Source organism: Podarcis vaucheri (assembly GCF_965113315.1).
Source record: "Podarcis vaucheri genome assembly, chromosome: 6".
In the NCBI taxonomy this organism is placed as follows: Eukaryota; Metazoa; Chordata; class Lepidosauria; order Squamata; family Lacertidae; genus Podarcis; species Podarcis vaucheri.
In genome coordinates, this window is record NC_138764.1 from 30,462,678 (window position 1) to 30,477,596 (window position 14,919).

At 38.9% G+C, this 14,919-nt stretch overlaps 1 protein-coding gene across 3 annotated transcripts in view; it reads left to right on the plus strand.

The window, feature by feature from the left end:
- Positions 1 to 282: 282 nt before the first annotated feature.
- SLC44A3 (solute carrier family 44 member 3) overlaps positions 283 to 14,919 on the plus strand; it is an 84,730-nt gene continuing 70,093 nt past the window's right edge. Inside the window, exons 1-2 of one of the 3 annotated variants that reach the window (XM_082227858.1) lie at positions 2,399 to 2,431; positions 4,264 to 4,326. In XM_082227858.1, coding sequence (XP_082083984.1) covers positions 2,414 to 2,431; positions 4,264 to 4,326 — 81 coding nt within the window. In that variant the 5' untranslated portion in view covers positions 2,399 to 2,413. Of the gene's footprint in view, positions 535 to 557; positions 2,432 to 4,263; positions 4,327 to 14,919 lie in introns of those variants that run through there. The other 2 variants (XM_082227861.1, XM_082227860.1) reach the window with 2 other exon arrangements.

The following is a 14,919-nucleotide window of genomic DNA, read 5'->3' on the forward strand; positions in this document are numbered from 1 at the left end:
ATTTTTTAATAAGTGATGAAATCCTTTGTTATCTGTGGATGAAGCTAATCTTCTCTAGCAGTTGAGAGGAGCATGTTAGAAAGATTGGCGCACCTGATCAGGCAGGTAATGCCATGGTGCAGCAAGTGCCCTTCTACAGCTGAGCAAGTTCAGGGACTTGCAAAGTCTTTAAAAAAAAAGATATTAGGGTGTTCCTTGGCACACCCAGCATTCCTCCTACACATGCCTGAGCACCTGAAAGACAGCAAAGGCAGCAAAGCACCTGGTTCACCAGCACACTCTTCTTCTTCTTTCTGGCAAAGAGCTGTTGTGGGTGAATATTCAGTAGCTGGGGTGCTGCTGCCCTACCTTGTCTCATATTAAAAAACTAGCCTGAACCACTAATCTCCACAGTAGCAGGACTTCTAGCTAAAACACTGAGTTAAATAGTAGCAATCTGTTTCCACAAGTGGTGATGTGGGAGAGACTCTTTCATCTGTATGCACCTATGCATCTGTATGAACTTACGATATCTGGGTTTGAGGACTGAAGAAGGTATTGGTTTATAGAAAGTGCAATTGTTGGGTGCTTTCTTGGAGTGGATGTTTTGAATAATTTTCTATATATAGCTGACAGGCCAAGAATCTTTTTCTCTCTTCCTTTCCTTCTTCCCTCTTTCTTCTTTTTCCCATCCCCTTTTTCTATGCCTCCTCTAGGTTTGTGTTTTTATTTTGATTAGTTTCTTATATTTTTTATTTTTAAAATTTGATATTAACCTTTGTATATTTTATTTCAAACTTTAATAAAATTTATTGGGGGGAAATGAAACCAGGGATAATTGCTGTTAATCAGTGCAGTGTACATAGTGCTGAGTTAGAGGTATCACGTGTCTGCCTTGGTATATAGCAGCTTCCAATAGTCAATGCATTTAGGACTTCTGGTGCTAATGTGACATTTTATTGGTTTATCAACGGTTCCATTTTTGACATGCTTATGTACTTTTCCACATATTTGCAGTCACTAAATTAGTTTCCTGCAACATTTTGTTGTGGGGCGCCACACATTTGCTTACCAAAATTAGTACGAATTTGCTTTGTCCTAAATGCTTCCAGATATCCCAAGAAGGGGAAAGATTCCATTCAGACACCAACTGTTGGTTGTTAGCTGAAAGCATGTGCCTATATGAGAGAATTGTTGTTTGTAAGGTTAGATTCCCACTCCCCTCACAATTAGCAGTGAAATTTAGAAGCAGCCTTATCTTTGCAGGTTTTTTCCACATTATGATAATCCAATATATATTTTCATCATGATGTTAAATTCATTCACAGTCAAACCTTGGTTGTCAAACTTAATCCATTCCAGAAGCCAGTTCGGCTTCCGAAAGGTTCAAGAACCGGAGCATTTGCTTCCGGGTTTTCATTGTTCTGGAGCCGAAATGTTCCAAAACGGAGGCATTCGGGAGCCAAGGTTTGACTAGATACCACTTCTGCATAATTGTGGAATTGTGTACAGTGGGATTTTCATTGTCTTGTCTCTTCCTGGTACATTAAACACATCTGGTAAACCTGACTTATCGCAAAAAATGAAAAAGAAAAAAAGCTGAAGCAGTGATGACACCATGGGTGCTGAAAGCATTTCCTCTTTCTGTTTCTTACTATGCAAATTTCCAAACTAAATGACAGCCCTGACCTTCCTGTGGTGGTTACAGTATCTGATAAAATGTCGCCTCTTTTTTCCAGTAGGATTTGTGAAAAGGCAAACCTACATGCAATGCATACACAAATATGCCTTAAGACAGGCATCCCCAAACTCAGCCCTCCAGATGTTTTGGGACTACAATTCCCACCATCCCTGACCACTAGTCCTGTTAGCTAGGGATGATAGGAGTTGTACTGCCAAAACATCTGGAGGGACAAGTTTGGGGATGCCTGCCTTAAGAATTATTTAAGCCCAGGCTTCTATAATAGCCACTCAAACTGTGGTCAGCAAGAATTGCCTCCAAGCAACCAGATGGGAAAACTTTTACAAGCACAAAATAGGAAGTTTTGTTTCTTATTTTCAGGTTGTTGATGGGCCCATAAATGACCAACATGGGTTAACATGTTTTTGTGGATTTGCTAGCAAGGTTGCTTTGATTCTGCATCTCCAGTTTCTTTAATACAATTTAAAGCAAGCATTGCATGGTTTTGAATAAACAGAAGCTTGTATTCCAAAGCCAAAAATTCTGCTTGAGATTTTTGTATAGCATGGTGGTTTTTGTTGGCAGGCTTATCAGATCAAACCAACAGTCTATGTAAATACGTTTGTTGATACTAGTTCAATACAGAAAGGAAAAAGGCATAATTTATCTCTTTTGTTTTTATAGTGGGTTTTTTTTAAAAAACAACAACAACTGATTCTCTATTGGCAGCTTCTTCACTTGGAATGCAATCTTATGAACGTCCACACAGAAGTAAGTTCTATTGAGTTCAACAGGGCAATCTTCTAAAGAAATGTGTATAGGACTGCAGCTTGGACTGAGGGTGCAATGCTACATTAGGCATTGGGCCAGCTATGGGACTATAGGGAACGATTTAAGTGCTGCTCTACTGATGGAGGGCAAAGCTCGCTAATACGGTAGTGCTAATGTCACCACAGCACCCATGATACACCCATGAAAAAGTGTGACAAATATTCAGAAATGCTCTCTAGTCTCTGCTACCTTTTTCTTGATGACACATGAGGCCCTTCTTCATGTACCCCTCAACAAGAGGTTTGGAGGGTGGCAACACAAGAATAGGCCATTTCTGCAGTGGCTCCCTATTTGTGGAATGCTCTCTCCTGAGAGGCTTGCCTGGTGCAATTGTTAAATATCTTTAGGCACCAGGTAAAAACTTTTTCCTATAACTAGGCCTTTGGTTTTAACTATCTGTGGCCTTTTAAAAATGGGTAGAATGTTTTTAATGTTGTTCTCTTTCCTCTTGGTTGTAATGTATCTATGTTGGGTTTATTTGATTGGTTATCAATCACTTTGGCGTGCCCTGGGCAAGATAAAGCAACTAACAGCTTATAATCATCATCATCATAATTATAAATAAGCCACATGCAACCTCATCCAAGGAGTTGTGCAGGAAGAAATTTACAGAGACTTCCCCAGAAATACGACATTTTGCTGGTTTCTGAAAACCAGTTGAGCATGTGTCCTGGGAAATAGTAGAATCAGAATTGCTAACTTGCAGAGTGACATCATAAATAACTGTAATACTATGTGTAAGCTTCTGTACTTGTAAAAACCACAGTGTATCTGTATTTCCAGAATAAAGCTTAGCCTTAAACAATATCCTGTAACCAGTGGACCAAAAGAATGAGTCCAGCCCGCCTTCATACGCATGCCATTGTCATTGCTTTTCTGGGAAGTGAGACTCATGCTATTTTCAGTCGGGACATTTTTTTTTATTAGCAGCAGTAGTTTATTAGACCCATTGGGTCCCGTTTGAAAAAGGATTCATGCTTAATTAATTAAACATACACTGCACAAACACATTGCCCTGATGTTCCCTCTCTTCGTGAAGTGGTCTCACTTTCAGTAACTTTCCGCAGATTTCCCCAATGCTATTTTTGTTTTATTTTTTATTTTTTAATGCAATGACAATTTAGTCAACCACTGTCATCATCAATGTTTGATCTTAATTGTCTGCTAACTGGATTCTCCTGAAATGTGTACTTACTTTAACTCCTGTCTTATTGATTCACTGTTGTGGTGATTATCTTAGCTATTAAACATTGTTAACATCAGTGCTATTTTTCTAGAAAAAGAGGTGCTGGAGGCCACCATGAACTTCTCCCTTGTCCTATTAGAATAGCAATGGCACCCACTTGAGAGGTGCTAGAGCTGAGCTCTGGCTGAAAAAAACGCCCTGGTTAACATTCATTGTTTTATTGTTAATCTTTCTCTCACTTTTTTGCCCCTGTAACTTAGCCAAATGCACACAGAAGCGCAGTCATTGTCTTATGTCTTAATGTGGATCTATGATATTTATGAATGTAACAAAAATGGGCTTGTATTTTTTGAGTGTTAACATGTGAGTCTGATGCATATATATTTTTGTAATAACATTATTAGAACTGGCACCAAGAATCAGACTATATATCCCTACTCCAAAATGTCTTTTGAGAGGTTGGTAGAACATTTCTGAGGGAACCCTTACTGACATCCATTTGAGTGGCATCCAAGTATCTATGTGCTGTCAGTTCTTTATTGAGTCCACAGCTAATTGCTGAACTCTCCTTGCCACCCATCTTCAGGGGATAAAGTCTGGTTGTGTGTTCCAGTCTCACGCAACCTCCATTCTGGCCACACAGCAAGAGGTAAGTAACCAGCTCTTCTTGCAGCACTGACCCCTTTTTCATAAATGGGGTGGAAAGAAGAGTGAGTGCTGGATATGATGTCTGAAATGAAGACCATTCAACAAAAAATATGAACTTTGGGGCAAACCCACCATGGATAAAACCAAGCGTCCATTTCTTTGAAGCCTTTCACTGGAAAGATGTAGCAACTTCACAGGAAGGTTTGTTGATAAAGCCAAGAGAAACACAGAAAAATAAGCATTATTCAAAGCTTTAAATCAGTGATGACTGACTGTAAACTCGGACTATTTTATAATATCTTGTTGACTTAAATCCTTCTGGCTCCATAGATGGGGACATTTTAGATGTGTTTCTTTTAGTTCCCTTTCTTTTTCTCAATCATTATTTGTCTTTATAATTGCTATAAAAATCCCAGTAAATACATTTGAATCCCCAAGCTCATACTTAGTTTTGAGAGTTCATATATCTCATCTGCAGAGAAATGTGTCATATTTGGACTCTAGGTTTATTCTCTCTCCCTCTCTTATTGTGTTCCATGTTACTAACTTTGCAGATACACAAGTATTAATCCCAGCTACAGGAAAACTTAATCACATTTCATGAAATTATGTCTACAGCCAAGTTTATTTCGTACTTGTCTGTTTCCTGTTCAAGTTCAATTTCTCATATTGATGTCTATTGCCAGCAAGGGGTGATGAGGCTGTTTGAGAATTATGTCATAAATGGGCATACCCAGGTGTCAGAAAGTGAGCAACTTCATCCAAGTGTAATTAAAAATTCCCCAGGTCCAAGAGCAACGCCACACAGCTGGGAATCGGGCAGGGTGGGGGGAGTTTCCAATGGTGCCAAAGGGGGTCTTTTGGCTCTTTGCCACACTTGGCGGTGACAGCGATCTCTATTCTGGTCATGGTGAAGGAGTGAAAAGACAAGTCTCCACTGCCTATATGCTGCCTTCCCTGTAACTATTAGGTTCCCCATGCCTGTAATTAGCTAAGGAATAGCAAGATACACAGCTGCATGCTATGTATTGTCTTAGGGATGCAGGCGGCACTGTGGTCTAAACCGCCAAGCTTCTTGGGCTTGCCAATCGGAAGGTTGGCAGTTTGAATCTGCATGACGGGGTGAGCTCCCATTGCTCTGTTCCAGCTTTTGCCAACCTAGCAGTTCAAAAGCATACCAGTGCAAGTAGATAAACAGGTACCGCTGTGGTAGGAAGGCAAACGGCATTTCTGTGCGCTCTTGCTTCCGTCACAGTGTTCTGTTGTGCTAGAAGTGGTTTAGTCATGTTGGCCACATGACCCGGAAAGCTGTCTGCAGACAAACACCAGCTCCCTCAGCCTAAAGCGAGATGAGTGCCGCACCCCATAGTCACTTTTAACTGGACTTAACTTTGACTGGACTTTACTTTTGCCATACCTTTATTGTCTTATTCGGCCCTGAAGACAGATAACCAGCAACAAGGACTTCCACAGCTGTCTTGTGTCAGAGATATTATTGTGCACTGTTGTCTTGTGAAATGGTTCAACGGGTGTCCAAATAACACATCACAGCAGTTAAATCATCCACAAAGCCCTATTTTTGAATACTTCACGCCAGTCTTGAAATCTTTTATTTGATTGTTAACCCTAACTGAATATTATGAGTCACTACACCAAAGCAGCTGGAACCATCAAATTTATGACAATAATAATAAAACCTTAGAATCAGTACAAAGGATCAGTGTCCCATTTCAATATTTTCAGCAATGAAAAGCAAACAATCTTGGTCAACCTTTCTTTTACAAATCAAAATCCCTTGACTGTCAATAATTCTGGAAGGGTTTTCCCGCCTTCCCAACAATGCTCAGGTTTTAATTTTTTTGCAATGTAACACCAGTTTCGCTTTAGTTAATTCATTCAAAGTGATATTTCTATTATTGCCTTTTAAGGAATTTCATAATATGTGTCTGGAACTAAAACCAAATCACCTTTGGAACTGTAGTGGTGCATGAGTCAAACATCTAGGGAAATAAGTACTGTTGGTTATTTGTATTAAATGTTGGATGAAGCAACACAGTCTGTCAGAGCAAATGGGGGTTTGGGCATCATTATCTCCCTTGAACTTTTTTTTAGGCAAGCATATAATAAATTTCAGCTGGAAAAAAACCCCTGACATAATTTCCTCTATTTCTGATCCAAAGCCCACCCCACTCAGTCCATTCCCTCCAATACAAATCCAGATTAGGTAATCAAAGCAAAAATTGCCAAAGATTTTGGGCTTTGCCAAAAAGCAAAAGGAAAACCCCAAATATTATAATATATACGCTTATATGGAAATGACATGCCATTACAATGAAGTCACAAGAGGTAAGAAATTTAATAACAAGATACATTTGGTTGCCATAAATTTTCTCAGCAGAAAGCTCATGAAAATTACATAATTGTTATGTTTGTTCTCTGCAAGATCACCCACATGAATTTCCCATTCTTAAAGTAGTACAATATGTTGATTTATCATAAACTGGAAGTTTGTTATTAGAAGGCATTGTCCTGGGTGTTGTCCAGTACTGCTAGTGTTGATTTAAGTAACAGCTCTTTTTTCCGGTGAAAAAGATGCCAAACATAATCTGAAGAAAGAAACATTTAACTACGCATGCAAACTATTCTTGAACCTAGTAAAGATGAAATACTTGGCTTTTGATGAGTTTAATCCCACTAAATCTAGCTAACATTAGCTGTCATAGCAATCCAGACCCAATATCTGCCATGATGAGCAAGTTTGGAATAGGTGGATGTTGGGCTATCCAAGATGATCTGGGGCTCTACGAGGGCTGCGCTAGCATAACTCTATCATGACTCAGCCAGAGATACACTAATTCAACTCCTTTAGCCCATCTGAGCCTGGGCTATGCTGTTTTAGTCAGTGGAACTTAAGCCAAGGGGATTTACACCAGAAAAGGGATGTTCTAGGTGTGTGGTGGGGCAAAGATAGAATTATTCTAAACCTCTTCCTGCTCAGTCACATGACCTGGTGGCCTGGTGGAACTTAAGCCAGCAAGAAAGGTAGTATAACTCAAACTCTTTTTTAAAGGCTTGTTTTCTCCGCCAGGCTCAGGCAGGCTCAGCCAAGAGTAGCCCCACTCCTGAACAGAGGTAACTCAAGCCAGTGTAAATTTCACCAGTTTAGGATTGCTCTGTAAGGCTGCAATTTTATGCATTCTTTTTCTGACAGTAAGTCACATGAAATGGAGATTACTTTTGAGTAGACCTGTAGGGCATCAGACTTGGTGCAACTATGTTTAGATAGCTTGGGGTCCATTTCAAACTGTTTCATATCCCAGGACTGTGATTCCTTTCCTGGCTCAGCTATGGAACAGGACTAATAGGCAGGTTACTGAAGACACGGTGTAGTACATGTTCTACACCAGTGATGGCCAAACTTGGACTACAGTTCTCACTGGTCCTGTTAGCTAGGGATGATGGGAGGGCCAAGTTTGGCCATCACTGTTCTACACAAAAAACATGGCGTTAGGAATGTTAATTTCTTCCCCCTTCGTTATTCTCTCTGTTATCCTTTTTAGTCAAATCTAGAAAGGACCAGCAGTTTCAGTCCTGGAGTCCATAAAAGACAGATGATCCATCAACTGAGAGAAAATGAGATTGCTTGCTGTAGATGGTTGGACTTTGTTATAGGATCATAACAGGGAGTGTTTTTGGATGGGATGCCCAGGGGTCAGCAATAGCCAGAGTTTAACATATACATCTAATTTTCTGCTTGCTATTCCCCTTCCTGGACAGAGGGACCAACAGACTGTCATCTGTACTTTACTAAGCTCTTGGACTGACTAAAGCAATGTGGTTTGCATGAAGACAGTTTAAAAATTACAGTCATTGCAAAATAAGACTGCTTGTCTCCTGAGAGAAGCCATAAGGAAATGATAGCAATGACTGCCAGAAAATTTCTAGGCTCTGCTTATTACTTCCTTCTAACTCTTTCTTCCCACTCTTCACCCCAGAGACTGACAGCAAAGGGATAGCTGTCAGCTGGGCTGTGTACACACTCCTGTTTACTCTCCATCCAGAGCACTCCTGCTGCTGGTTTGTCCATATTTATCAAATAGTTTCTTGAGAAATACTGCATTTTGATGCATTTGCTTCATAACAGCTCCATCTGATTAAAAAACAAACAAAAGTAAACTACATGAAGACATACCACACACCCCCCCTCGCCGACTGGTGTGGACAGACAGCAGGGAACTTGGAGATGTATTCAGCTGTACTGATATGTACAAAGGCATACAAATGTGTTTTGAAATGCAGCAGTTTTAACTCAGCTTGTTGCGTTTTAACTCAGCAATGAGTTTTAACTCCAGATGGGCAACACAGTCAGATGGGCGGGATACAAATAAATTGTTGTTGTTGTTGTTGTTGTTGTTGTTGTTGTTGTTGTTGTTGTTATTGCTGGAAATGGTCACAAGCCCACAATATCATGAGTACTTGTAGAACACTCAAAACATATTGTCTTCCAGACTTTCTTTTCTCTTGTGCAAAAATGTAATACAGTCAAACCTCAGTTGTCGAACTGCTCCATTTTCAAACGTTTTGGTTCCCGACCGCCGAAAACCCAGAAATAAATGCTCTGGTTTTCAAACATTTTTCAGAAGCCGAATGTCCCATGCGGCTTCCACTTGAGTGCAAGAAGCTTTTGCAACCAATCAGAAGCCGTGCCTTGGAAGCTGAGCATTTCAGAAGCTGAACGGGCTTCCGGAACAGATTATGTTCGACAACCAAGGTTTGACTGTACAACACATGATCAGTACCTCACATGTTGATTTATCAATATGCATTATTTCATGTTAATCCTCTCAATCATTCAAATTAGCCTGAGAGATATTGACTTGCCCAAGTCACTCTCCCTGCTGAGCAGAGACCTGAAACTTGCAGTCTACAGTTGAAACCCATCACACTATTGACTCCAGAATCTTTTGACTGTGTGTTTAAAGATTTCTGCATGAGGCAGCAATATTCTTGGGAGGTTAAAAAAAAACCACCCTTAATAGTTTTTAATCAGAAATATTTTTAGAACTAAGGAGTTTTATTTATAACTCTGGCTGAGCAGAAAATGATAGTGTCTTGGAGTATGAGTCTACCTTGTATTAAGGGGGGAAAGCTGGCTGATGGAAATTTGCACATCTGGAGGTCATCATACTCTATGCTATCCAAACCACACCTCCTCAAACCACATGCTGAATGGAACACATTGTCCTGAGAATTTTTCTCTACAGAGGATAGTCCTCTCTGTCACTGCTGGATAGAGGTCTGAGGGGGCGATTCACTCACAACAGCAGGACTGCAGTAGAGTAGGAAGCTTGTGAATCACTCCCTTGCAATGCAAAAGTAACCAGATCAGGCTGGCTTACTAAAACACTATCCATGAACCTTTTATTCCAGAGTTATCCATGAGGTAATTCTTGTCTGTAAATCACCCTGGTGATTTTTATATTGAAGGGCAATATAAAAAAATTGATAAGAAGGAGAAACAAACCAACAAACAAGCAGGTCTCATAAGCTTTAATTCTGTTTAATTTTATTCTTTAGTTATTTAGACCACTTGTACAGGGGCAGATTTAGGCCTGTGTGAGCAGTGCACATGCACTGAGTTTAGGGGGCACTATCTCAAAGCCCAGTGAGCGAGGCGCTGGGCCATGGGAAGGAGGTGGGAGATCTCGTTCCCCTCGCAGAACCGTCCAGATTGCGCCCCCTAGCTATGGACAAATGAACTCTTCTTTCTGCCTCTCCTCCAACTTTCCCCTCCACCCATTCAATTCCTCACGCACTTCACCTTGCAATTTTTTCACAGAAAATCCAATATTTAATTTATTAATTCTTAATAAAAGGTTTCAGCAAAGAGAATGACATTGTGATATCATTTGACATGTTTTTTATGTAATTCAGTTGTAAAACAATACACAGATAGGCCTAAATGAAACATACAAACAATTATCATGCTGATTTGTTCCGCAATGATAACTTTACATTATAATACTGGATGATGTAAAATGGCATTGCTTTTGCAATATCTGTGTAATTTGGTTGATATAAAGTAACAAAAAATATTATTAGTATTATTCACAAGTCACAAGTTACAAGTTCTTATTCACAAGAGTTGTTATTTGAATTCTTTTTTTAAAGTCAAGTTAGGCCAACTCTAGCTTTAAATAGCAATCTCCTCAATGAAGTCTGATGTGATTAGAACTTTATTTTTCTTGCTTTAATAGAAGAAAACTCAGTAATAATTTCATCAAAGTCTGTTATTGATGCTAGTTCATACTTGATGGACAAGATCACGGGATTTGTTAGTCTGGTTTCATTCATACTTGATCTTAAGTAGTTTCTATGAGTTTTAATTTATTGAAACTATGTTCACAAGATGCTACACTTACTGGCATAGTGAGAAATATTCTCACCGCTATTTCGATATTGGATGGGTGGGTGCCAGCCTAGCCAAAACCGCTGCTACCAGAGTGACTCCACCTCCACCGGAGCAAAGTGGGGCTGTGCTGTCCACCTGCCCAGGGGGGAGTCTGGCTGGCCAATGTGGCCCTTGGTTCATGCCCCCAACAAGCTGGCTTGTATGCACATACAAAAGACCTGTTCAAAAGACCTGATCAGCCAGTGCAATTTTACACTTTGCAAGTCTGCAGTCATCTTCACAAAATGTCTGTGTCTTCCATGGTGTGTTAAGAGTCAGCAGCCCTGTGTAAATGGTTTGAACGAAAAAGTTAAAAGGAATAAAATTGCGAATGTGTTGAAAAAGGAAAAAATGGACGTAATATGTATCCAGGAAACTCATGTAGCCAAAAAGCATAAACATGTTTTAACAAACAAGTATTTGGGTATGGAATTTATAAACTCTACAGAGGAAAAAAAAAGAGGAGTAGCAATATATGTGAAGGAAAAATGGGACCCAAAAATGATATATAAAGATGAGGAGGGGAGGATATTAGGGGTTCAAATCAACTTCCAGGGAGAAAAGATTAATGTAGTGAACATCTATGCCCCAAATACAAACAGACCTGAGTTTTTTAAGAAATTAGAACAAGTTCTAATAGAGTTAGATGATAACAAGATGATATTATTGGGAGACTTTAACGCGGTGCCGTCATCAGAAGCTGATAGATTAACCGAAAGCAGAAAACGAAATCAAGGAAAGCTGCCGAAATCATTTCAAGATCTGGAAGTAAACCTAGATCTAATAGACATATGGAGATATCTACATCCGACAGAAAAACAGTTTACCTTTTTTTCAGAAGTGTATAAAAGTTGGAGCAGAATAGATCAAATTTGGACATCGCGAGCACTTACCTTAAGAGCAACAAGCTGTGAAATTCACCCAAGAACTCTTTCAGACCATAACCAGATAACTCTAGAAATTAAAGGCGTCACACAGGGAAGCTTCAGGTGGAGACTAAATGAATATCTACTAGAAAACGATGACGTTTTGGAAAAAGCTAAAAATACCTTAAAAGAGTACTTTGATTTAAATTTGAACACAGGAACAAACATAGAAGTGGTGTGGGACGCCAGCAAGGCGGTAGTAAGAGGCCTATTCATTCAGCAAAATAACTACAAAAGGAAGATAAGACAGCAGAAGAAGGAAGAGATACTTAAGCAACTAAGAGAATATGAGAAAAAATTAATAGACCACCCGAAGGACGAGCAAAGCATCCGAACAATAAAACTGCTACAAACACAATATTCGATGCTGACGAGTCAAGAAATTGAATGGAAAATCAAACTAATGAAGCAGAGATATTTTGAGTCAGCGAATAAAATAGGGAAATTTTTAGCCTGGCAATTGAGGAAAAGACAGAAACAGAATATGATAAATAAAATAAAGGTAGAGGAAGATCTGATAGTAGACCCCATAAGAATACGAAAGAAGTTTCTCGAGTTCTATGAGGAACTATATAAGAAAGGGGAAGAGGATACAATACAAATAGATAGATACCTGAAGAGTCATAAAGGGAAGACCATTACAGAGGATGAAAGATCTCAACTAAACAAACCCATTAGTATAGAAGAGGTCCAAAACGCCATAAAAAAAATGAAAATAGGAAAAGCTCCAGGCCCGGACGGTCTTTCGGCCAAATACTATAAAGTTCTGGAAAATCAGCTATCATCGACGCTCCGTGATACTATGAACAACATCTTAAAAGGAGGGAAAATACCTGAGTCGTGGAGGGAAGCCTTTATAACACTAATCCCAAAACCAGATACAGATAAAATGTGTATTAAAAATTACAGGCCAATATCTTTATTGAACAACGATTATAAAATATTTGCCGACATTATGGCAAACAGATTAAAAAAAATGCTTGATACATTTAATACACAAGGACCAAGCAGGCTTCTTACCGAACAGATTCCTGAAAGATAATGTGAGACATATTATAAACCTAATTGAATATTTGGAAATCAACAATGACATACCAGCGGCCTTGATTTTCATAGACGCAGAAAAAGCATTTGATAATGTCTCTTGGTCGTTTTTATTAAAGACCATGGAAGAAGCAGGGATAGAGGGTGAATTCCTGAAAGGAATACAGGCAATATATTCAAAACAATCAGCCAAACTGGTGATAAATAATAATCTTACAGATACATTCCAAATCGAAAAAGGAACCAGGCAAGGCTGTCCCCTCTCCCCGCTTTTGTTCATTATGGTATTGGAAGTTCTAGCAAATAGAATAAGATCGACATCGGACATCCGAGGGATAAAAATAGGACCAAGGGAGTTTAAACTAAAAGCTTACGCAGACGACCTAATGTTGTCTTTAGAAGAACCGTTAAGAAGCACCGAGAAGGCGTTGGAAATATTAGAAGAATATGGCAGGCTAGCTGGATTCAAATTGAATAGATCAAAGACCAAGATCTTAACAAAGAATTTGAGAAATGAGATAAAAGGGAAATTAGAGAGACAACATGGAATTGAAGTAACCAAAAAAATAAAATATCTAGGTATTTGGCTCACACCTAAAAATATAAACTTAATTGAAGATAACTACACAACAACCTGGAACAAAGTTAGAAAAGATCTGGACGTCTGGAACAGAGTAAACCTTTCGTGGCTTGGCAGGATGGAGGCAATAAAAATGAATATTCTTCCTAAGATGTTGTTCCTCTTCCAGAACATTCCGGTTATCAGAGGGACTAAAATATTCAAAGACTGGCAGAAAGTACTCTCTAGGTTTATATGGCAGGGAAGGAGGCCAAGGATTAGATATAAACTACTTACAGATCGAAAGGAGAGAGGAGGACTGGCGGTACCCAACCTAAGATTGTATTACGAAGCGGCCTGCTTATGCTGGGTGAAGGATTGGATAACTCTGGAAAACAAAGACTTATTGGAACTTGAAGGTGTAGAAAACAGGTCTGGACGGCATGCCTACCTCTGGTCAAGTAAAGGGAAAGTACATAAGAGTTTTACGAACCATATTATCAGAGGTCCGATATATGAAGTTTGGGAAAGAAACAAAAAACTGTTAGAACCTAAAACACCCTGGTGGCTATCCCCAATAGATATTTTATCATTTAAGAAAACAAATTTGGACGAACAAAACCTAACATATGAAGATTTATTGATAAGATCCCACGAAGGCTGGAAATTAAGACCGTATGAGGAGCTGCAAGGGAAATTGAAGGGCTGGATACACTATCATCAAATCAATGCAAGATGGACGGAAGATAAGAAAGCAGGAATGAGTGAAAAGAAATCAAAATTCCAAATTGAAATAATTGAAAGTAGATCTAAGCTGCTATCTAAAATGTATAATATCTTACTAGAATGGGATACAAAAGAAGTAGAAATTAAAGAAGTCACGGTAAAGTGGGCAAGAGACTTAGGACATAATATAGAACAGGAAAAATGGTTAAAATTATGGAATGAGGGAATAAAATTTACAGCAAGTGCTGCTATTAGAGAAAACTTAGAGAAAATGATATACAGATGGTATTTAACCCCAGAAAAATTAAATAGGATGTATAAGACTGGTAACAAGGCCTGCTGGAGATGTAAAACAAATGAAGGGAATTTCATACATATGTGGTGGACATGTGAGGAAGTAAGAAAATTTTGGAATCAGATATATGACGAATTAAAAAAAATATTTAGACTCACATTCCCCAAAAAACCAGAGGCCTTCTTACTAGGGATGGTGGGAAAAGAAATACCGGAAAAGGACAAAACCTTGTTCCAATACGCAACAGCTGCGGCTAGAATGTTAATTGCCCAGAATTGGAAAAACCCAACTTTACCAACGGTGAAAGATTGGCAATTGAAACTTTATGGCTTTATAGAAATGGCGAAAATGACGCAAAGAATTAGAAATCAAAAAAATACAAAGTTAAAAGAAGACTGGAACAAATTTATGGTTTATTTCGATAGTAATTTTAGCAGCTTACCAACTACAGTAGGTTTGACCTAATCTTCCAATGTTACAATCAAAGATCCTATACCAGCTGTTTGACTGAAATCATTAAAGGTAGGAATCCGAAATCAGAAGGGAAGGAAGTTGTTATTAGTAAATTGTTTGTATGTATCTTTTCTTTTTTT